Source organism: Osmerus eperlanus, chromosome 12 (genome assembly GCF_963692335.1).
Source record: "Osmerus eperlanus chromosome 12, fOsmEpe2.1, whole genome shotgun sequence".
NCBI lineage: Eukaryota > Metazoa > Chordata > Actinopteri > Osmeriformes > Osmeridae > Osmerus > Osmerus eperlanus.
This window is the reverse complement of record NC_085029.1, coordinates 12,421,801-12,446,373: the sequence shown is the minus strand read 5'-3', so window position 1 is coordinate 12,446,373 and position 24,573 is coordinate 12,421,801. Positions and strand designations below refer to the sequence as shown.

Below are 24,573 nucleotides of genomic sequence, written 5' to 3'. Positions count from 1 at the left end.
GGAGAGAAAGAAACAGGAGAAGGGGCCGAGAAGGGAAGAGAAGGGAAGAGAAGGAAAGAGAAGGGAAGAGAAGGAAAGAGAAGGGAAGAGAAGGAAAGAGAAGGAAAGAGAAGGGAAGAGAAGGAAAGAGAAGGGAAGAGAAGGAAAGAGAAGGGAAGAGAAGGACTCCAGGGTTTAGAGCAAGACTCATTGTAAAAAGTCTGCTGAAATGCCCAGTCTCAGATGTGTTCCCTGTAGAAGCCTTCAGATCTCCTGCCAGACATCATATGAAAGAGCTGCAATAACAAACGCTTCATTAAGTCATGACATTTCAGCCGGCTCTGCTCAATGCCAGTGCTGTTGAATCAAAATGAGGACAAGAGGCTTTTTCTCCACTCAAGTCCCTCAACTGTCAGAAGACACAACCAAACATGTGACTGAGGCTGCTCTCTCCCGGTCTGTTCAAAACAAAAAACGTATCTTTGAAAGTAACCCTCTTAGGTCAGCCTTGGGTGAGAAAGAGAAAGGGAGAAAAGAGAGAATGAGGGAAAGTAAGAGGACGAGAGAAGGAGTGGAGGGTGTGAGAGACAGAGAGAGAGAGAGAGAGAGAGAGAGAGAGAGAGAGAGAGAGAGAGAGATGATGTACCTTTACTGTAGGTCTTTTCTTCTCTAAATGAGAGGCAGAGTTGATGAACTGGGTCTTTTGTGGTGTGTGGGAAAACCCTTTAAGTGCTGTTCCTCTGCACATGAACAGTCTGAAGGAGGACATGATGACATGACTCAGAACTCTATTCACACGCACACACACACACACACACACACACACACACACACACACACACACACACACACACACACACACACACACACACATACACACACACACAATATGTCAGACTGATAAACTCAGTATGTACAAATGGAGAACCATTTAATTTCTTCTGGACCCATTGGGTGAATATCTACTGTAACATTCTGGCAACCAGAGGGCCATGTAAAAAGGCTAGGTGTATAACTAATAACAGCTTAGTGTTTTTGGCTGTTTGACTTTACCAGACCACAAAGTACAACAGCTCCAAGAAATACTGTATAGACCCTGCTCCACTGCCAGATATCACACTAATAATAGTAATTATATAAAAATATTTCATAGCCCTGGTTCCACCTCAGAGTTTGGGTTTGGGGTTGGATTTAAACTAACGTATGGTTTTAAAGCAAAACAGTAAAAAAAAATTGACTGCAGTTTCATTTTTCATTGAAAACGAGTCAATCAAAATAGCAGTCGGATGGTTTGTGAATTGGCCAAGCCAGTGGGCCTTTTTAGGTCTAGATACTGAACTATACTGCAGGTCTTGCTGACAGGAGCCAAATTAGATTGAATGACCAGGCCTGGGACCAGAAGAAAGACCCCTTCTTGTGGAGAAAGATAGAAACAGACTTGAAAATATGTCAGCATGTACAGTCACTAGTATGGATGCTAGGTGTGTATGTATATTTGTCATCAACATGTCATCATTATACATTTAACTTAGTGAAAATGTACTTTAATACAAAGAAGCGAATGTGTTTTTGATGCCTTTTACTGTAATATCAACTTATAACACTTTACGTAAATGTGGGACTGTGTATTATAGAAAAGGGTGTGGCAGAGGCGCCACAGCACCGGAGCTGTAAATCATAACATTCATTTTACCAAAATGATTCATATTCCCCCTTCAGATAAAAGGTCACAATGCCTTTATTGCACATTCCCTAATATAAACCATGTCCTTCAGATCCTGACTCATCCACACTGTAATCAAGCCCATATGTTTCTTTGTGTTGTTGTTTGGCTTGGTGACACAGGCACAGAAATGAACTCTATGGAAAAAACTTAATCAGCTGAACAGAGATTCACATGGAGATATGGAGTCAGAGAGACTTATTGTATCTTGTAAGAGAAAAATGAAAACACCCCTTTATCGGAGTAAGATCAGTCCCTCGTTATTGGAGAGAACCTACTGGAGCCAAGCGGCTTTCATGTAAGGCATTATATCACACACACACACAAACACCCACACACATACACACTGCAGGAGAGAAGCTCTGCTATATTCACCATGTCCCATACACCCCATTTTGTATTTTCATTTAGTCAGTAAAGTGTTTCCAGATGTCCTGGGCAGCTCTGTATTGAAGCCAGTCTTTCGTCTGCTCACGTATTCTCTTTCAGCATTCCGCCCAGACTCTCCATACTGTGTAAAGCATACAAACATCAGCACACCCACAGACACACACACAGACACACACAGACACCGGTCCTGTGCGTTCAAATGATGCATGGCGACACACACTGACAGCTGTGGAGATTGAGGTTAGCTTCCCTCTGCACCCCTCCTGTGTTCGTACTGTACAGTGTACAGTACAGGGTACAGTACAGCCCTATAAAGACGAGAGGAGAGTGACGCAAACACCCAGGAGACTTTACAGGGCAGAGAAAGAGAGAGAGAGAGAGAGAGAGAGAGAGAGAGAGAGAGAGAGAGAGAGAGAGAGAGAGAGAGAGAGAGAAAGAAAGAAAGAAAGAAAGAAAGAAAGAGAGAGAGAGAGAGAGAGAGATAGAGAGAGAGAGAGAGAGAGAGAGGAGAGAGAGAGAGAGAGAAGAGAGAGAGAGAGAGAGAGAGAAGAAGAGAGAGAGAGAGAGAGAGAGAGAGAGAGAGAGAGAGAGAGAGAGAGAGAGAGAGAGAGAGAGAGAGAGAAAGAAAGAAAGAAAGAAAGAGAGAGAGAGAGAGAGAGAGAGAGAGAGAGAGAGAGAGAGAGAGAGAGAGAGAGAAAGAAAGAAAGAAAGAGAGAGAGAGAGAGAGAGAGAGAGAGAGAGAGAGAGAAGAGAGAGAGAGAGAGAGAGAGAGAAGAGAGAGAGAGGAGAGAGAGAGAGAGAAAGAAAAGAAAGAAAAGAAAGAAAGAAAGAAAGAGAGAGAGATGAGAGAGAGAGAGAGAGAGAGAGAGAGAGAGAAAGAAAGAAAAGAAGAAAGAAAGAAAAGAAAGAGAGACAGAGGAGAGAGAGAGAGAGAGAGAAGAAAGAAAAGAAAGAAGAAAGAGAGAGAAAGACAGAGAAAGAGAGAGAAAGACAGAGAGAGAGAGAGAGAAGTCATATCTTGGTTTGTGTTTACAATACAGTACAGTTTGTGTACACGTGTGAACGAGAGCTGGAGCTGACTTTGACCTCGTCCCAAGGTCAGTGGTTCTAGGCAGCAGCAAGCAGCAGCTTCTCTCTGACAGGATGAATATTTCAGCTGCACACAGCCCCCTACAGCAGCACACAGCCCCTACAGCAGCACACAGCCCCTACAGCAGCACACAGCCCTACAGCAGCACACAGCCCCTACAGCAGCACACAGCCCCTACAGCAGAACTGGCAGTCAGCTGTACACATCCTGCTAACTTAGTCCTCAGCCAGCAGCCTGGTCTGCCAATGTCTTCCTCCCCACTGGCATCTTTTCTGCTCTATGTTTATGTATGTGTGAGGATGAAGAAAATACCAACAGCTGCACCACCATGTGGGGGCAGTATCAGAGAGAAAGCCCTCCTCTAAGGGATGGATAGTGTGGAGTGATTAAATGTCAGCTGTATTTACACCAATCCAAACCTCTCGCTCTCTCAGAAGTGTCCTTGGAGGTTCACTACTCACAACTACACCAGACATGCGTCCTCCAGGGGGTTTCTCAGAAGGACTGAGCCACAAGGTATGATGGCAGAACTTTAGGACGTCATAACTAACCATGTTGAGTACAGTCATATTAAATCATCAACTCAGACAAGAATCAAGTTTCTCTGCCCGGGATTTGGATGACGTCTGTGTTGTAGTGGTAATACCTCTGCATGGCCAGTAAGGGGGGTAGTACTCAAGTTTGACATGATTTGCATGGTCCAGCTGCAACACATTTCTCTGCTGTCCAGTTTTTCATGTATTTGATCTTTTTAAATGTTTTAAAGAGTGGAGATTAATGAAGCGAGGGATGGGGGAACTAAGAGTGGAGGTAGTTGGAAGGAAATGCAAAGAGAGAGAGGGGCATGTGAGGAGTGGATGTTGAATGCAAGACGTTGTTGCCGTGCTACTGCTGACTGCTGTTGCTGAGCCCCTTGTGCTGCTCCAGATTTAAATACCTCACACCCGCTTAGGTGGTTCTGAACAAGAGAGGTTTAATGTTTCTGTCGTCAACCTGAAGGCACTGATAAGCTGAACAATTACTGTGGCACCTGTGAAAGGGAGGATATTACGATCACAAACAAGACGCACACACGGCTCTTTTTGAGGCGTTTCAAGGCTTTTTCTTTCATTCTTTTATTCTCCTTTTCTTTTCCCCTTCTCTCTCTCTGACTCTCCTTTCCAGAATCCCTTTATTTTTCTCTTTCCATCTCTCTGCCTCTCTTTTTCCTTCCATCTAATTCCCCCCCCCCACCCTCCTCCACCCGTACCCTTCTCTCTATGCCCCCTGTTCCCTCACTTAGATACCATGAATCATTTTAAATGGATTTTCAGCTCAATAGATTTTTTACATGGCTGCCAGGCATTTTCAGGAGAATTCCTGACAATACTCTGAGGAGACTAAATAAAACAGCCTTCATATTTTTTTAAATGTATAACTTTCAATAGGCTGATGTTGGGCAATGCAATTTCTTATTGTTTGCTCTTTTAGTCAGTAATAATAGCATATTGTTCAAGAAACATTATCCATTAGTGATACGATGACATTTTCATATAAATAACACTCAACATGGCATTTTAATACCACGCTGACTGCTCTCAGCAAACCTAACCTTGTTTCTAAAACAACCAGAGATAGAAAATACAATTGCGTCATACAGACTGCAGTACATCCCATAATGAGAGTGCTTGAAAAACATGGAAACAGTAGCATTCATGGGTGTCAAGAACAGAAATAGTTTCTGAGTCACTCAGAGGATGTGAACTTCTTCAGTTAGAGAAACACACATCTCCATCTCCCACACACCACTGGAGACATTAACACCATGTATCACTTCTGTTGTAGTACTGTAATGTGAATAAACATGTCTTTATCCATGTGGGAGGTCTGCATAAAAATGGATCAATTGTACTAATTTCAGATCAAACAAAACTAACCTCAAAACATTTATGTTATCAACAATGTAGTCCGTCTCTTATAAACAAGTGGGTTATGATTGTATGTCACAGGCACAGAGGTCTTAAAGACTCTGATTCTGGAAACTTCTATAATGATACATCCAGCTGAAACCAATCCTTCTGCAGACCTGGATCAAATACTATTTATAAATACTTGATTTTCCAAACCACTGCACAGTGAAAAAAAGACGGCTACAGTTTGGAGGGAGAGTGTTTCTTGATGCAGAACAGGGTTCCGTGAACGAACACACCATTGTCCCATTGCAGCTCCTCTATTAGCTGTGTCAGAGCAGAAGAGATCTGACCTCTGACCTCTGTGTGCAGCTGGCATTGACGGACAGGCTCCCTCTGAAAGAGGTTGTCTAATCTGTCCTGACAAACAGCCCAATCACTCGAGCCAAGACATTCCCAGCACTCATTACTATCATAATGAACATGGTAAACACTACCAGATGTGTCCCTCAGTGGAGTAGCTGGAGAGGCAGGCAAAGTGCAAAGATTGTACTGTACTTTACTGTATTCAAGCAGACAAGAGCTGCTTAGTGTTTCTACAGACCTACATCTGTTGTGTAATGAAGAGGTTTGGGATGCTTCTGAAATTAGGATAATCTCTCGTAATCTTTTCATATAATTATGGAAGCTTTTTGGCTGAGATATGAGCCTCTCCTGAGAAAAATGAAAAAGAACACCACTTCACTTATGTTATAAAACAGTTTATTACTCTTTTATAAAACGTTACATAGCAACCTTGAGTGTGACTCCAACACTGAGCTGGAGAAGATACAACACTGATCTCAAACTTTATCTTTACAGTCTCACCTCTGATCTGGCTCATTTGAAAACCGCAACATAATATTGTCTTTCTTCCATAGAGCCGACTCTATTCAATCAAACCCGCTGTCAAGAGTTCTGAAGGTTGGTGGAATTATCTCATTGGTTTTGTTTCATATTGTAATTAATAACATTGGGTGACATCTGCCTAACATGAATGTTGTTTATGAACAGTCAAATAAACCTAGATCCAAGGTCTGATTCAATAAGGTCCTTGGTTTTTCCTCTGAATCTTTTGTGCAAATGAGAAACAGTAGACTTATCCGATCTGCTGACAATCATACTTTCTGAATGCTTAACATCATTTACACAAAAAAGAAAGAATTTTCACTGATTGCTGTAATCGCAAAGTCCAGCTTTCAAATGTTTCATACTATCCAGAACCAGCCTTGAAACAGTCAGTGGACCTGGCAGGCTGGTTGGTGTGTTTAACTAAGTGCTCCTACGGCTTTAACATGTCCCGCTTCTTCAACCTGCGGCGGAACTCCTGAAAGGTCCTCTGAGTTGAAAGTGGATCACAGACAACTACAGATTTCAACTGGTCCATTTCTGATTCCAAAGTAGTCCTCGACATAACACCTTTCTCCTCCTCCTGGTCTTCATCATCCATCCCTCATATGCAGCTGGGAGCACTAAGGGTTTACAGTAGCCAGTGACTATGATACAGAGTGATCTGTGGTAAGAATGATGACAGTTGCTGTTGTTCATATGTACAAGTGCCTCAGCCCTACCCCTGCAACACATTCCACAAGGAGGAGATGGAATGTGAAGGAGTCAAGCTCTTGGTGAGGGATGGGAGAAAAGAAAGAGAAATAGAGCGAGAGAAAAAGAGATTGAGAGAGCAGGAGATGTGTAAAAAACCTACTTTAATCTAAAAAAATCCCTTGCATGAAGGAGTACTTTCATCGTATTTACATGTAACTACAGTACATCATGGTTCCAAGAAAGGCTGCGTTCAACTCACTAATAAAACCTTGGTAGGGTATGAAATATGCTAACTAGCTACCAGACATAGAAAGTAAACTAATGCATAAAATAATTAATCTTATAGGAAATACATTTTCATCTGACAGTAGATTGTAATAACAGCTGGTCACCATACAGTGCTCTTTGTGTCTATGTACTGTCATAGTGTTTCCAAAGAGAGACATTTTATTGACATTGACTTTAACATTGCATGTTACATTGCATTGATTTGTCACACACCAGGTTTCATTCATTCCTTTGGCCACCCAGCAGTGTGGTCTGAAGATCTAGGCCAGAAAAGAGTGGTTCAGACCAGACCAGACCCGATCATTCTAGGCCAGGCCAGGCCGGGCCGGGCCAGGCCAGGCCAGGCCAGGCAGTACTAACGTTCTGAGGCCTACCATGGCGCTATGAAAACAAAAGACAATCACCTCTGTAAAAAATAAAGAAATGTGCAAATCGTAAACACAAGTGGCAAATCAACTAAGATTGTGCCCAGAATCAAGCATTGGCTTCCACTGTCTCTGTTTACAATTGTGTGTCACTTTATGCTTGTCTGGGAGAAATAAGTGTGTGCCTATCAGAGTAGAATAATCATGAAATATAGTGTGGGGTACAAACAGCGTGGATGACTGAACTAGCAGACTTGAGCTGGGGTGGTCTGTGAGCGAGGGTGATGTTTAGGAGAGTTTAGTGCTGGGGTGTACTGAAGAGAGCTGGGGGGGGTTGAAAGCTGGTTGAGGGTTAAGGGCGGACATGGGGTACAGTCCATGATGCAGGAGCTCACCATACGAAGCTCCCATTGGGTGGCGGTACATGTGGGCGGGACTGGTGGCCGCCTGCGCCAATAGTTGTCTCTGCATCATGAAGGAATGGATGGCGAAGGGCGGCACTATGGGGGAAAGAACCGCTTGGTTCTTCAAGTACTGCAAGGGGTGTGGGGGGTAACCGTGGGGCAGGGGGGAGCCCAGGCCTTCACACATGTCCTGGACATGGGACACAAAGGCCCCTGGGTAAAGTCCAGGGAAGATGGGGGCGGAGTGAAGCGGGAACTTGTGTCCATCTAGAAAGCCGCTGATGTGCACGTTGGGGTGAGTATGCACGGGCTCGCCAGGTTTCAGCACCATCAAGTCACTGTCCAGCTCGGGAGAGCGAGCCTTTCTCAGCGGAGGAGTGGGCGTGCTGGGCCCATCCTTAGGCGTGGCTGACGAGTAGGGGGACGAGGAGGAGGAGTGCATGGGCGTGACGGCTCGGATCTTCCTCTCGGGGGCGTGGTTCTCCAGCTCGTCCAGCATCCTCTTGAGGGGCCGGGCGGTGCACACGTTGTGAGGGCTGACCTTGGCGTTCAGGATGGGGGAGAGACTGCTCCCTCTCAGCTCGTCCACCTTGTAGCCCCCGCCCAGGCTCGCATCCTCGCCTCCTCTCCCCCCTCCTCGGCCGTTGGAGGCCCTCTCTGAGGTCCTCTCTGAGGTCCTCTCTGAGGTCCTCTCTGAGGTCCTGGGATTGGGGTCTACAGCCAGTGCCTGTCTGGGGGTGTGGGTGGGGGGGGTCATGGTCATGGGGGGCACCCTGCATGCACGGGGGTGGTACTCCCCACCAGACCCCTGAGGACTGCTGGTCTGGAATAGAAGGGGGGCCTTCACCTCCTGATGCATTGTGGGATGCTGGTGTGGGTGGTGGTGGTGGGGGACAGTGTGTGTGTGGGATTGGGCGTGAGAATGTTTGTGGGGTGATAATTTAGGGAGACTGAGGTCTGTGGGTTGGTCCTCTGATGTGGCTGTGGTCCTCTCCCCGTTGCTACTGGCAACCATCTTGTCCTGCTGACTCATGCACGCACCATAACCTATGGCGACGGCGGCAGAGGTGGAGTCGGGGTGGGGCTGAGAGGTTGGGGGGAACCCAGGAGTGGTCTCACACTCTCTGGGTAAGCAGGCCTCTCGGTACCTCCCCAGCTCGCCCAGCCTCTCCCTCTCCCCGTGGCCCTGTGCCTGTCCCTGGGTGAGGTGGTGCTCAGTCTGCCTGTACAGGCTGTGGAGGTGTGGAGAGGAGTAGAAGTCAGTGAGGAAGCTGGGGGTCTGGCCTGGCCTGGGCATCTCTGGAGCCCTGTCCTCCTCCTCCCTCAACAGGTAGGGTTCAGCTGAGGGATGGTGGTGGTGGTGGTGGTGGGAGTAAGGCTGGGACTGAGCCTGAGGGTGGGGGTAAGGGTAAGGGTGAGGTTGAGGCTGGGGGTGAGGGTAGGGGTGTGGGTGATGCTTGGGTAGATCACTGCAGGGGTATGTCTCCCCTGCTGCCACTGTGTCTCTCTGCAGCCCCTCCCTCCTCTCCTCTCCCCCACGTGGTTTGGAGCTCTGGGCATGCTGGATCACTGACGGACGATGAACAAGCCCCACATCCGCCGCCGAGCCCATGGCTGGCTGCCCAGCTGGCTCCTCTGTGCTGCCATTGGCCAAGGCTTTGCTGATCAACGGTGGGGGCGGACCGTAAGAAGCGTAGTGATTGTGATTGGGCAGTCCACTCCCACTGACCTGTGACAGCAGCTTCTTCTTAGCCAGTGGGGACATGATGCCAGGGTTGGCTCTGTGGGGGTAAAGGTGTGGGCTGTAGCTGGAACAGGAGTCCTCTCTGGGGGGCAGCTCAGCTCTCTCTGAGGGGGGCTCTGGTGCTGAAACTGTGGAGGGCTGGTGGGGTCTCTGCTTCAAGGTAGGCAGAACCATACCAACATGGCACTGGTCCTCCAGCCCATCCTGATCATCCTTCCCCTGGGTACAGGAACCTCCGAGCTCAGCCTGCTCTCTCTGCAACATGTCCTTGGCTGGGTGGGAGTGGTTGACCGGTTCAGGAGTGACAACAGGAAATACATCATCGTCCTCTGTGATTGATAGAGCTGGCTGGTGGGAATCGGAATCCCAGCGGGTCGAGCGGCATGGCACATCCTTTTCCTGGCCACACCCATTGTGTGTCACCTCCTCCTCCTTCACTGTCAGATGTAGCTCCTCGTCTTCATCGCTGGTGGTCCGCCCCTCGCCGCTGGCCTGCAGAGAAGGCGGGGCTAACTGGGGTTCTGTCTTCACCTGGGACTCCTCCTCCTGCGACTTCTCAGAGTCCTCTGAATCCTGCTGCACACACACAAGAATGCACATGAAAAACACACACAAAAGGGACAAGTTAGGAATAGAGCCAGATGTATTTTTGTCTATGACCCATAGATGAGAAACACAGTTTATGTGAAACACAGTTATGTGAATGATGATGATGAGGATGATGATGTTATGAATGGATCCTTGTCAAGTGATTTAATGTGGCTGAATCTATACCAGGTGATCAGATCAGCAGATTTGTTCAGTAATAGTGAATAGTAAATCTGATGAGTATTAGTAATTGGTAATTGTTCCATTCAGCTAGAGTTTATTGTTATTCTGACCACCTCTGACTCCTGGGGTCAAACAGATATGTGGCTGGAAGGCTAGGGTGACATGTATGTTTAGTATAAACACACTGTGCTGGAGGTTGTAAGGTAAACTGTGCAGCAGTGTTGACTCTCAGTTAAATCACTCAACAGTCTCAATTGTCTCCGCTCTCAAGGTAAAGACTGAATGAGCTCTGTCTACTATAAGCTCATTTTCACAAAGGAAGAAAACCCACACTCACTGGAAATGTCTGGAACATTCCCTCCCCTCTGAGTCAAAGGCATGTCAGTTTAATAGTAGTTTAAGGAGTAATGTAATCTAAAGTTGTTCGAAAAGCTCTCTCATCCCATTTGAAAACAAGCGATAATGTTGTTTCAGACCGGGTACTCCCCCTACTTTTTCTATAGTTTTATAACATCAAACTTTATTTCTGTCCTTTGGAACAGAAGGGAGGAATTCCATCTTGTTTTTTTTTCTATTCCTACTTCCCTTGTTACAATGTACCATCGATTGCCTGGAGAGACATTTCACATTGTACAGCATGCCAGACTGATAAGGTTGACATGCCACAGGAAAAATAGACAGTCTTACAACCACCCTCTTTGTTTCAACCCCAAAGTGAGCCAGCCAGTCAGCTAGTCAGCCAGCCAGCCAGGCAATCATCCAATCCTATCACTTCATGTGAGGACAGAAATTAATATGTTCCCATGTAGCTGCTCTGAAATGTGTCTAAAATTGACACTTGAAGAGAAAGTATCAAACAAGCCCTTTCATCTCTTCTGTAATCATTTGGTTATTCATGTGAGAATAATAACTCAATTTTCCATCCCCTCAGCGCAGCGCTGCACAACTCCCTCGCTCTCTCTCCCTCTGTCTGTCTCTTTTTCCATATTTATGCTTAACTGAAGGGAAGAGATATTTGCAAATCACCAAGGATTTATTGGTTTTTGGGGACAGAGATAAGCCTGTGGTTTATATAAGAACAGTATATATCCATTCCATTCATTCTCTATGTCTCTCTCTCTCTCTCTCTCTCTCTCTCTCTCTCTCTCTCTCTCTCTCTCTCTCTCTCTCTCTCTCTCTGTCTGTCTGTATCTCTCTTCCAGACACACATAATGGCTTTGATGCGAAACGACACCAGGCATTTCCGTAGTCACAAACCAAACCACCAGTTAGTACTGCTCTGCTGAAAATAACCTCTTTCTGCAATAACAAATCTGCTATTATGCGTAGCAAAGTACATACTGTATTCTCGCTTGGCTTGAGAGACTAGGGGTTTCTACAGAAGCACTTGCACATTGTATTTAACCTCTTTTGGCACTTATATTAGAGAAAACACACTATATATTGCAGCACCTGTCGTAGTCCGTAAAGCTACCTGCACAAACATTGAGTCTTAAGCCAATAACATCAAGACTGGTTCCTCACAACCATTTGTAACTTGTCAATAAAGTTTTTACTGATTGGGCTCAGAGCAGCAGTCAGAGAAACAGCAGCAGCCCTCATGTTGCTCCTGTCAGCCTCACTCTTACAGCTGGAGCACCTCCTCAGCTTATTAGCTTATATACAGCTTGTTTGCTCAAGGAAGACAAGCAGCCGCTCTATAGTGTCCCTGTCATGCACTTTCTTTTGTTCTCACTTTCTGGGAAGGGAGGGGTATTTTTGTCATCTGTTCATATTATGGGAGTTTAGTACTGTAAATGAGCTGGAGAGTTGGTGAAAAGAAAGAATGAATGAAAAAACGAATGATTTTAAGTATTCAATTTGTAAAGTGCTGAATTAGGAATTAGTGAACAAATGAATAGATGAATGTAGTAACTGACCGATGCTGAGGGCTCCAGGACTATGGCTGCTGCATCTTTGTCACCCTTGGATTTCTGGGATTGTTCCTCCTTGGGCCGCTTCACTGTGGACCCTGCCTTTGTCTTGGCCACGCCCCCTTCCTGGGGGCCCGCCTCGAGCTTGCGGGGCTTGGCTGGTGGGAGGGGCTTATCCTCCTCGCCTTTAGTGAACCTCTCATAGGGCAGGATCAGCCTAGGGAGGAACAGAGAGAACGACATGTGAGGGTGAGACAGGCAGGCGGGCAGACAGGTAGGTAGGAAGGAGGATCACGGCAGGGGTACAGGACAGTGAGACAGGCAGGAGAGCAGACAGACAGGTAGGAAGAGAGGATGGAAGATCACGGCAGGGGTACAAGACAGTGAGACAGGCAGGAGAGCAGCCACTGAAACAAGAAGGAAGGAGAAAGCAAAGAAATTAGAAACCAAGAACAATGAGACAGGTTAGAAAGTGAGAGAAAACAGACACGGATCATTCAGGATGGAGGAGAGGCAGAGTTTCAGCATTCATCTCCACACTCCCTGTCATGCATTGGCTTGGTTCCATTGTCTGGCTTGTACATATTAACAATAGTGTGGATAAAGATACTGTGATAAGAACAACACTGTCAAGATAAACTATGTTGCTCTGTATAAGATGAGACACCACACAGGGAAGAAACTGCACGTAATGTTCTATTGTTTGCACTCTCTGTCAAACAGCTAATAAAGTAGCTGTCAGTATTACACGGTACGTAATGTGATCTGATAGTCCTCTGCTTTGTTATGTTGGATTGTAGGCAACAATGTGGAACACTGACACACAAAGACACACACACACATACATCTCAATGTCAGTGAAGCATACTGTAGAGATGAGAGGGCAATATTACTTGATTCTAAGACTACCGCCCCCTTCTAGAACCCAGCCCTCACAACCAACCTCACCTCTATCTGGGAGTTGCCCCACCAAGAGGCTTGGAAGTCCCTCTGCAAGATCATCTAATACTGCACGTTGAATTATCTGATTTAAAATATATAACTTCAATTGATATATTGAATATGCCTTGTTTATTAACATAGGAATGGAACAACATGCTGGGGTGAGAGCACACATCGTGTTAAATACCCAGAATGCAGCATCAACCACAACCAAACAAATCCATCTCCTGCTGGAACATAAACCCATCACTGATTACAATAATACGTATTTTCCAACTGCTCCGCTCTGTCCCCTTCTCTCTATCCCTCCTTCCATGTCTCAATCCTTTTAGGTGGTTTCAGTTCAAAGAGGGGAACCTACAGAATAATTAATTTCCACTATTCCCATCTGTCAGTGTGTTTACTCAACTTTAAGATCCCCCCCGTCCTCCTCTCTCTCAGCATCCAGGTGCGTACTGAGCATGCCCGTACGGGGCGAGTCATGCGCAAGTGCTTCGGTCGGGCTGAGGTTTGGCTGCTGGCCAATCACATTGCAGAACTGTGTGGAGCCCACTGGGAACATTCATCTTCAGATCCCATTACCAGAAGAGTTTAAACATATTACAGCTGCTAAAACTGGAAAAGGCTCCCGCTTTTATTTCTCTCTCTCTCTCTCTCTCTCTCTCTCTCTCTCTCTCTCTCTCTCTCTCTCTCTCTCTCTCTCTCTCTCTCTCTCTCTCTCTCTCTCTCTCTCTCTTTCTCTCTATTCTTCGCTCCTTCGCTCGCCCTTTCTCAAATCAGAATAGTGGGGCGGCTGCCAAATACCTGATTCCCAATGTAATGTTCACTGCCTGTTTATATAACAGAGGCTTGGTAATTCACACACAATGACTTATCTTGTTCCCAGCTAATCCTCTGCAATGTTCTAGTCCACAGCTAATGTGTGTAAGTGTGCATATGTGTGTGTGGGGGGTGCATGTTTGTGTTAACATTCAGGTATTATCTTTCAGCATTTAGTCTTACAATAGCGTTATATGTTCAGTGTCACACCCTCCCACCCCTCTGCACAGTCTTGTTTCAATGTTCCAACCTGTAATTGGCATCAGATGCTGCAGCTTGATTGGCGTGTTTTGTGAATGCCTGTGTGAAAGGGCTATAATAAGACAGGGGAATTGGCTTTACTGCTAGGTGGAGTCGTGACTAAAACCTCTCTCATTCTCTCCACACATCTCCATGTATGGACAAAGCAGGCAGCTGCTCTCTTCCTTTATAATCTAATATTAGAGAGGAAAAAAGGATAAGAGAGACAGAGTCTCCTGCTAACAAATTGACTAGAGGCATATTTTTCCCTCAGAGGAAACAAATGCTTTTAAGAGTTCAAGAGCCTCTGTGAGATGTTAGTTTCAGTTATTTTTCATGGAGCTGAGCAGCTGGGTGATAGACAACAAGCTTAGTTACTGGATCACACATATACACACGCACGAACACACACACATTAACGAATGCACACACAGCTGGCCATGGGAAACATGCCAGAAGAAATGAGAGAGAGAGAGAGAGAGAGAGAGAGAGAGAGAGAGAGAGAAAGAGAGAGAAAGAAAAAAATTGTTGAAAGGGAATGGTGTCATCAGTAAAGGGCAAGTCCATTAAAGTTCCAAGCCTTCATCCTTTGCTAAATAAATAAATATGAGATAAATTAGCCTCTTGATTGCCAGGAAAAGGCAGTCCTTGTCACAGAGAGGGTTGAACGCATTTCACCAAGAAATGAGTCGTTACAGACACAATAGTCTAATGTCTAACTAGCTTGAGGGTAAATAAATAAATAAGTGGGCACACTATGTGATCCATTGACCCATTCAGTAATCACTTATTGGACACTCAAACACATGTACACTAACGGACACAGTCAATGACGATGTATAATCTCATTATAAAAACATTTGAATAGTCTTCCTTCAATTTTAAATGATTTAATTATGAGAATACAAATCATATAAACTGACATGACCTATTTGTTGCATAGCAACAGGTGTGCTGTTGATTTGGGTTGATAGTTTTGATCACATGCAGCCACCATTTCAAGCAAAGCTCAGCTCTACTTAAAATCAGCACACATATATATATATATCAGTCACAAACATTTTGAAAACACAGAAACAATGTAAAAAGTATTAGTCTGACACAGGATGACACAGAGTGACTGAGAAGTTTCTTGAGGCCACGCTGGGAAGTACACGTTCTTCTAAACTACCTTCTCCTCCACATCCTGTTATCCGACTGTTTCAGCTCTACATAAAACACACGTCCATTACTCCTGGACTCGCTGGAGCTAGAGGCTTCAGCCTCCAAATTAGAGTCAGGGACTTATTTCTCCTTGCTGAGCCTCTTGGAGTTGACTCTGTAATTATGTCCTCAAAGTCAATGAAAACACAGTATCAGCCCCAAAGCTTGACAAGGCAGCTAAAGAATGTTCTGGGTAAATGGAGACTCTTAATAAGACGTTCTTGCCGTCTAAATAAGACCACGGCCGCGGCACAGCTGAACAACCATCTGTATTCAGCCACTGAATTTAAACCCAGAGCTATTGAGTTATTTCAACTGCTCTTATTTCACCCCACTGACAACACAGGGTCATGTACAGGGCAGACCAGCATTTTTAGCCGCCATTGGCTGAGCTCAGGTGTTTTGCGGCTAAAGCAGGCCTGGTATTGGCTGGTTCAGGCAGGTTGTTGTTGCAGGATGAGGAGCCCTTGTTTTACTTCTCAGTTTCCCCTCCGTCACCTTTCCTGTGCTGGTACAGCTGCATCTACGGACTCTGACCACACCCGCCTCACCATGCCATTCAAAATAATCAAGCAAGGTGTGCATGTATGTATGTGTGTGTGTGTGAATGTGTGAGACTGTGTGTGTATAAAGACAGGGCTCAAGCCCTAATTCACCACCTGGGCACACAGTGGCTGGGGTTCAGAACTCTAGAATGTTCCAGTAATCCAGAGTGTGCCAGTGCCAAAGAGCTGGAGCACAAGGAGTCTACTGGGCAGGGAGAACAGTGGACGAGAACTGGAGCACACTGGAAAGTCAGCCTCAGCACAGAACTGAAGGTCAGAGGTCACTGAAGGTGATCACCCAATGAGGACATACTAGTCATACTCAAACATCCCATTCTGAATTCCCTGAACTAACATGTAAGTCACCCAATACGAAATGCAAACACGTTTTATTAAAAGTGTTATTGCAAACTTTATGCCATCAAGTTGGCAACCAAACATGGTTTTTTTCAATCAATATATAAGATAAACATATACAATATCTTAGTAATAAAAGCAACAACCATTTCCACAGGGAGAGCATTTCCAAGCTTCAGTACAGCCAGAAAAAGTGAGGATGTTTGTGTCTCTGTGCATTTGTGTGTATTTGAGTACATGTGTCCATGCTTGTCTGTATATATGTGTGTATATATGTACAATATGGGTACATATGTCTGTTTGTGTGTGTCCACTGCAACTACTTGGAAGCTAGGTCTCTCTGTTATGCAACATTAATTTCCATAATAAGCCAGAGAGAAACATCCATGTCTTCAAAAAATAATCACACTTCAAAAATAAGTGATAATTACTGTCAGGCTACCGCAATACTCTGACTCCAGAACTAGGTGCTGAGCATTCATATCATGTTGCAGAGACATGTTGCATCCTAGAGAAATGTTCCAACAATCTTCATACCCACACAAGGTAAACGGGATAAACAAGTATGACACGGACGCATAGAAACATGCAAATTTACTGTATGTAGTGTAGGCGTGTATGCCCAAAAGAGTACAACTTACTCTACAGAAACACAAAAGAGAGTGAGCATAAATGATTAACCAGAAACATGTTTTTTTTCCGTGGCACTGAAGGGAGAGTCAGCAGAAGTTTAAAACTGCATCAACATCATGCTCCTGGTCGTATGGAACAAGCATTGTGCTAAACTGGCCAGAGGTCAATGAAGCCTTCCTCCTCTTTCTCTCTCTCTTTCTGTTCCAAAGGGAACTGTGTGAGTCTCCATACCTATGATCTAGATACTATGACAAACGAATGGATCAAAGTTGGATAGCGAATGCCTAGAGATGCGTGTTAGGGTTAAGAAGCCCTGTTGAATGCTAGTGAGATGTTTTGGTGGATTATGGAGTTTTGTGAAAAAGCATAATGATCCTTTATGCCGTGAGCTGACGAGGCCCTGCTATGACATCCTGCTGAAATGTGTGTCCTGTTGACGTTTGTCCCTAAAAACCCATTTGGAAATAGCAGTGTGTTTATATAATCATTATGTAAGCTGGTAGGCTCACATTTGAGGATTAATATTTACTCTATTTACAGTTGCTACAGTCACTCAAAAACATACATCACTCTTCCCACACAGCATTAAATACAAACAAATTGTGCTTTTTCTCAAGAGTCAAGGACAAAAATATATGTTGTGTCATTATGATCTTACCCACAAACAATACCCTCATACAACCACAACCGTTTAAATACATTTCTAGCAGCATTTTAACAAGTATTATAGCGTTATAATACCCATGCAATGAGAGTTATATTGCTTTCTACCAATGTTGTAGTATTCAAAATCGTTGTCTTTATCCAATAAACTGCAGTTTCAACTCATCACCACAAGGTGGGGAACTACCCATCCTGAAACATGCCCAATCTGGGGAGTAAACATTGCCATTAAGATTACAGAAATCAGTTTGACACAGCTATTCATAGCACACTCATTCCCAATCCCCATAAGTATGCATATGAATTGAATAGCAAAGGACAACATCAAACAGCTGATCAGACTATCAATTCTGTATGGAAATGTTATCTGAAAACGCTAAGGGATGCATCATTTAATAGTTTTTCATAAAAAAGAGAGCTACAAAATATAAAGAGAGACGTCATAGTGGAATAAGAGAGGAAGCAAGGAAGCAATGAAAAGGAGAAAGGGAAGGGGGGGTGGGTAGGAAGAACAACAAAAAGAGACATTGTTAAATGAAGCTCTGCTACTCCCCTTGAATGGCTGTCAAGTCGACCCCTGAGCTAACTCTGCTTGGCCCAATAAAGAGCCAGCTGTAAGGGAATACCAATACCGCGCTCCTCTGACATTCTGAGGCTTTCAAATTTAAATGACCTCATTCTTTCCACGGAACGGAAATCCATTAACTGTCAACAGCCAGGTTTAATTATTAAAATTGTGGAATAACAATATGCAACGAGTTTGCTGTGTGCTCTGTGTTCATTCTGTGAAATTCCTTGCTGTAGTTTAAGGTTTTTATTGGGATGAGGAATTTGCTTTCTAATTCGCTCTAAATGAGGTCCAAATTCCTCTGTAATGATTTTAAACACATTAAATTAAAGGGCTTTCAAGCCAAGTGCCTTGGAACATTTTAACTGAACTCTATCTCTCTCTCTCTATCTATCTATCTATCTATCTCTCTCTCTCTCTCTCTCTCTCTCTCTCCCTTTCTTCGTTGGCATCCCAATATAAACACAGTTCAAGTTTTTTTTGCAGAATACTCCCTGGTCACGGATCATAAATATGTACATGAGAAACAACAATCAGTAATCAATGAGTGTGTGTACTGCAGGTTGGCCAATAAATGCAGTAGATATACACACTTACAGTACCGGTCAAAAGTTTGGACACATTTTCCCATACACACACAAACCTAGATACTCACAGACACTTTGGAATCTGTACTGCTTCAACAAACCCCACCAAACATTTCCAACATTATCGTAAGATTATAAGGACACAATCTGGCCCTTCTTTATATTGTCATCTTCAGTCTACATTATCCCAGTCAGTCATTGTGCTCTTATTAGAACAACCAAGTGACATCATCTGACTCGAGTAGCTTTGTAAATCAACATGCAAATTAGCCACGATAAACTAATTAGATCAATCAGGAATCCAATTACAGTTGTCTCATCTCTGGAACGCCTACAGTGTCACACAGCTTCACCATCCTCCTCCTCACATCATCACAGTAAACCCACAATAAAACACAAGTTTAGTATTCCAAACCAAATGACAAATAGATTGTGAAATACCAACAATAATCTGATGGCATTTAAAACAGAGGGATTCAGTATGATAAATTATGGATTAGGGAGGGATATTGGGGTATAACAATGTTACATTTCTCCTTTTTAACAAGATAGAAGTACCTGCCAGGACTCTATTGTTTTTACAGCAGTGAGTGGCATCCAACGCCGTATCTAATCTCTCAGGGGGGAGGGAACAGCTGAGCCAGAGCCCTGGAGTGGGGGGCACACTCTCACAGTCAGCCACATCATTAAAATATACTTAAAGGTACCGCCTTAAAAGCTGTCACGGCCACCCAAGGGTTCAAGAATGTGCTCCCTCATGCATGGCCTGCTGGAATTTAGAGCAAACATTAATTCCACGGGGAGGGGAGAGATGAAAATCAATAAAGCACTGGGCAGGAATTGATGTGTCTCTTTCTCTGCTTCCATCGCTCTGTCACTCTCCCGCTTTTAAACATGAGAACACGGGGAACTGGCATTGGCCAGTTGAGAAAAATGAAATGATACAATCATGCAGTTTGTAGCAGCAAAAAATCCATTGCAGTCTTTGTAAACACTGTTTACCATATGCCCACCTTGGAAGTATGATATACCTCCAAACGTAATCAGAGCTAGAGTAGCTCTATGGTAGAGATAATCTAATGAGGATTTGTAGCACTGTGGTGTGCTGAAAAAAGAGAGAAGGAGAGGGGGAGAATGTGACAGAAAAAAGGTCCCTCTCCATCAACGGTGTCTGGGTTCTGGACTTTACACGCATTTATCAGTCAGCTGAGTGGACAGAGTAACACCAGACAAGAAATAGTACCTAAGAATAATGAATAGATCAAAGACGAGGAAATGGTCTGCTGCAAAGTCTCTCTGAGGCATGAAGGTCAGAGACCTCATTTTGGTAGTAAACACAGAGAAAACAGAGATAAGAAACAGCAGCTGGTATGCAGAAAAGTGGGCGGATGAATACAAAAGGTCTATTTATGGTCTTCACAGCTTTCTTCTTGATCTGAATGTGATGAATGCACAGTAGGTAAAAAGGGGTCATACCTACACAACTGCAATAGAATAATCAATCTCAATCAATACAGGAGTGTGTGAGGAGATAATGTAAATACAAATATAAGATATTAATGAGGTCATTTAAGGCAACACTTGATCTGCCGATTAGGATTAAGACATGCCAATGATAAATCCTTCTATTTCACCCAGAAGAGAGAGAAGCAGTTTATGAGAGAGAGAGAGAGAGAGAGAGAGAGAGAGAGAGAGAGAGAGAGAGAGAGAGAGAGAGAGAGAGAGAGAGAGAGAGAGAGAGAGAGAGAGAGAGAGAGAGAGAACGACCATGAGAGAGAAAAGGCGGCTGCCTACTTCAAGGTTATGTCTGTCATCTTTCATGACCTCATTGTAATATTTTTTTTGCGTGTATTTCTGATTGCAAATCTCTAGATGTGGTTTCATAATAGAACGGAAAACAGTTAATAGAAAACGCGGGGAAATAAACGGATTGCGAGATATTGATTTGCAGCCCTTTTATTGTGAGCGGTTCCCAGCCTTGATAAAAGCCGATTACTCATGTTGTTTTGTTCAAAGCGATCTGTTGTGGTTGAGCTATTGTGTGAAGATTAGTCCTTATCACAAGACTCTCCCAGGATGCATCTACTGCTACTCTGATTATCTGCTCAGGTTTATAATATGGTTTTAAACGGACCACTTTATAAGGCTGATCTCACATAAAAACCAAAGGGCAAGTTATTAAATGGCCATCTTCAAAGAGCGAGTGCATACTGAACATAGAGTTTTTACTGGTTTGGTTTACCCTTTCTGTTAAACGGGAAAAAGTGTAGCGACCCAGATCAAGGCCCGGAGAACTTGTTTCACAGAAATGAGGTCCCTTGTAAAAAGCCAAACATCCACATTCCCCTCTCTGCGGTCTGTGGGACTTTGTGTGTGTGTGTACTAGCTCTGCACCAATGGCCACTTCTTTTGAAATCCTAACTAAAAGCTGTCTGACACACACACACAAACGCACACACACACACGCACACACACACACACACACACACATACAGTACACTCAAACACAAACTACAGTCCCAGGCCTGCTGCTTGAAACATAAGATGTGATAGGGGACCAGTACTGTATAACCCAGCATCTCATCTTGGTTATGCAGTTCTTTCCACCAAAGCAAGAGGGGAAGTGGCTTCATTTGATGACCACTCTTCTCACAGCTGCCAAGGGAAGTCATCAGCACATCCATACTCTGTTTTTGTTCAAAGTACTTTGGACACCAATAATTTGTTGCCGCCCCAAGATATTGTTAGATTGTATTGATCTAACTAGAATGAATGGATTGACCTGGCTATGAGGGGCAGACGGATAAACACACACACACACACACAGACACACACACACACAGACACACACAGACACACACTACCCTCCAGTCAGTCACTGGCTGTTTCACATTTTCAAACACATTTTTAAAAGGTCACTTTGGATTGTTTTGAAATTGAAATGTTAATGAAATACCGTCCTTTGCTACAGGATCTTTGAATGTAGGCACTGATCCATAACACTCATATTGAATGTAGCATATACTCATGTGGATGTATGTGTGTGTGTACACACCCAACCTTTAATTATGCATGTGTGTGTATCCCCTACCTCTCGTAGTGTCTGCGAGTACAGGTTGCTGCGCTGGTGCTGCCTGGGTTTCCACCCAACTCATCGTAAACATGTTTCCACTGTCGGCGTGCTGTTATCTGGGAGAGGAGTGGAAAGGAGAGGAAGAGGAACTCATGAAAATAGAAAACATTAGAATGAAATATACTCTCCTATGTGCTGAACATGCAACATACAGTCAGTGTGTACAATAGATCTACTGTAGGAAGTTGACATATTCCTGTGTAGAGCTGGCGTTTAATCTAAAACAAGATATTTTCAATGTTTCAATTTGACACAACAATAGTTCCCCATCTAAATCGTATCTTTTTGTAGACGTCAATCAGGAAGGTCTCTGTTTCTTTCAGCAATGCTACGTGCTACTAGCTACATTTTCAATTAAATTAAATGATTCAGCCACTTTATAAGGAAGCAGAAAGGAAGCAGAGCGTAGCGCTGAATAGAGTATTTCCATTAATTCTGCAGGGACCCAGCCATAGCTGTAATGACTACATATTTGGATTTGATCAAACACACCATCTCGCTAGATGAGATCAGCGCTCTATGCTACAATGAACCTAAGAGGATAACTACACTGTATGAACAGTCTGATTTAAATGCACTTTAGTCACATTTAAACCTACCAAAAACATCATCATCTGCCATGCTGTGAATCTCCACAACTGATCCATTAGCCCTCAAAGACATACCCACATTGCACATTTGGAACAGAATATTAGGCGTCCATGGAAAGGTACATATCTGACATATGTCCATCATTGTCCATGAATAGGACTGCAATGCCAAAATACCAGGTAATAGCCACTTGTGCAGTTGTAGTGTATTGGAAAGTACACAGAGTGTGATCTATCTTACTGCTGCTAGGTTGAAGTGTCAGGTTGAAAAAGCTGGGTCGGCACAGAATGTGAACTACATTCTAAAAACTCTCTCAGTCTAAGGCATTTGCACCAAATAAAGCTGCAGCAATGTCATCCGCTGACTGCAGTTTGTGTTCACATTGGTGTTTGTGGGAGATGTTTCCTTTGACTGTAACTGGGCCTGAGTCTGGCAGGGACCTGAGAACTCTGTCAGACCCAGTTCCGCAAGCAGCCTATGTTGCTCTTTAATCTGCTCAGTGTGCCTGTGTGATGTCAACGTTTCCACTGACCTCATCTTCCTGCGACAAACAGATTTTAAGTTCAACTGACAACTACTTTGTGGTGGCGTTGAGAAGACTGATGAATATTTAGGGGACATGAACTGTGTCATAATGGTTTGAGTATTTGTTTTGAGTAATACCATGAAAGAGTTTGACTGCAATCTAACCCCCTAGATTTAATTCCATGAGGGCAGAGGAAGTCCTTTACAAGAGCCTCTCAACATGATGGGACCCAATTCAAATTCCTCAAACAATGCAATCAGAAGACCAAATATTACTTGAAGAATATCTTGGTTCTTGGTTTCCTGTTTCTAGAAATATCTGAATTTTCTTAAGATGCCTGGCATCCAATTCAGCACCATTCAGTCATACAGACGCTGTCATGTTGTTGTCACACTATACCAACTATGGCAAAAGACGATGCTGTCAGGTCACTTCAATAAGTGAAGTGGAACAGGCTCCTCCCTTTATTCCCATCAGTAGTGATGGAATCTGCCAGGCCAATATACCCTGCCGACCAAAAGATTTTTGAAAGACTTGTTTTAGGTTGACTGTGTCATGTGGCCAAATGTTACAGTGACTAAGGTTGTGGTTAAACTAAGCAATGTCAACACACAGTTTACCCAATATATTTTCTTTCTGCTTGTTGGTAATATTCAACAGTCCAGGTTGGTTAACAGCCCAACAATTAGTCAACACATACTGGACAAAATGCAAAGATTATGTACACACACAAAGTGAAGTTAAGACAACATAATTACTTACCAGCTCGTACCCTCCCAGTTTCTGTGCAGCTTGAAACATGGTCCACAGATTGACTGTGTGAAACACAAGGATCATAGAGATCAATACCACTATCCATGCAGGGATTTGTAGGGTTTATAATCATATCAAACAAACACTTTATCTAAAGGCAATTCCATCTACTGTCGTAACATTCCTTGAAATAACAGCATTTGGAAATATTGTCTCATTAAATAATTCATCAGGATGATAATATACACACTAACACACAAACCTCCTCCTATGTTCTAAAACAGGAAGTGTTTGTTGACATGGAATAGAGGACATAGTCACATAGTTCTGGTTAGATGAAAGATTCTAGGTTCTAGCATAGGGACCCAGAGAATGAATGACAGATAGTCAGATATGTATAAGGTTTTGCAATATTAGAGTCCAATTGGTGCTACTGTAAATATAGATTACCGTGTACAAGATTTTACATACAGTAGGCTACCTTTTGAGGGCTTATTTTTGCAAGTCTTGGCTTGAACCATGGTAATGCAATTTTCTGTTTGTGCAATTTAGATGACTAAGTATGTCCTGGCAACTTTAATTTGAGTTTAGAGAAGTTAAACTGCTTCTCTATTCACAGCACGGGTGCAAGCAGCTGGATACATCAAATTAGGTCTGGAGAGCTGACAGAGAAAATAACTCTCTCCCTCTTCTCTCTCTCTCTCTCTCTCTCTCTCTCTCTCTCTCTCTCTCTCTCTCTCTCTCTCTCTCTCTCTCTCTCTCTCTCTCTCTCTCTCTCTCTCTCCTCTCTCTCTCTCTCGCTCTCTCTCTTTCTCTCTCTCTCTCTCTCTCTCTCTCTCGCTCTCTCTCTCTCTCTCTCTCTCTCTCTCTCTC

The 24,573-nt window shown here is 43.9% G+C and overlaps 1 protein-coding gene across 1 annotated transcript in view; it reads right to left on the bottom strand.

The window, feature by feature from the left end:
* Positions 1-5,832: 5,832 nt before the first annotated feature.
* The window catches only part of arid5b (AT-rich interaction domain 5B), a 64,000-nt gene continuing 45,259 nt past the window's right edge, over positions 5,833-24,573 (bottom strand). The window contains 4 exon segments of the mRNA XM_062474903.1: positions 5,833-10,032; positions 12,147-12,357; positions 21,789-21,886; positions 23,710-23,762. Coding sequence (XP_062330887.1) covers positions 7,597-10,032; positions 12,147-12,357; positions 21,789-21,886; positions 23,710-23,762 — 2,798 coding nt within the window. The 3' untranslated portion in view covers positions 5,833-7,596.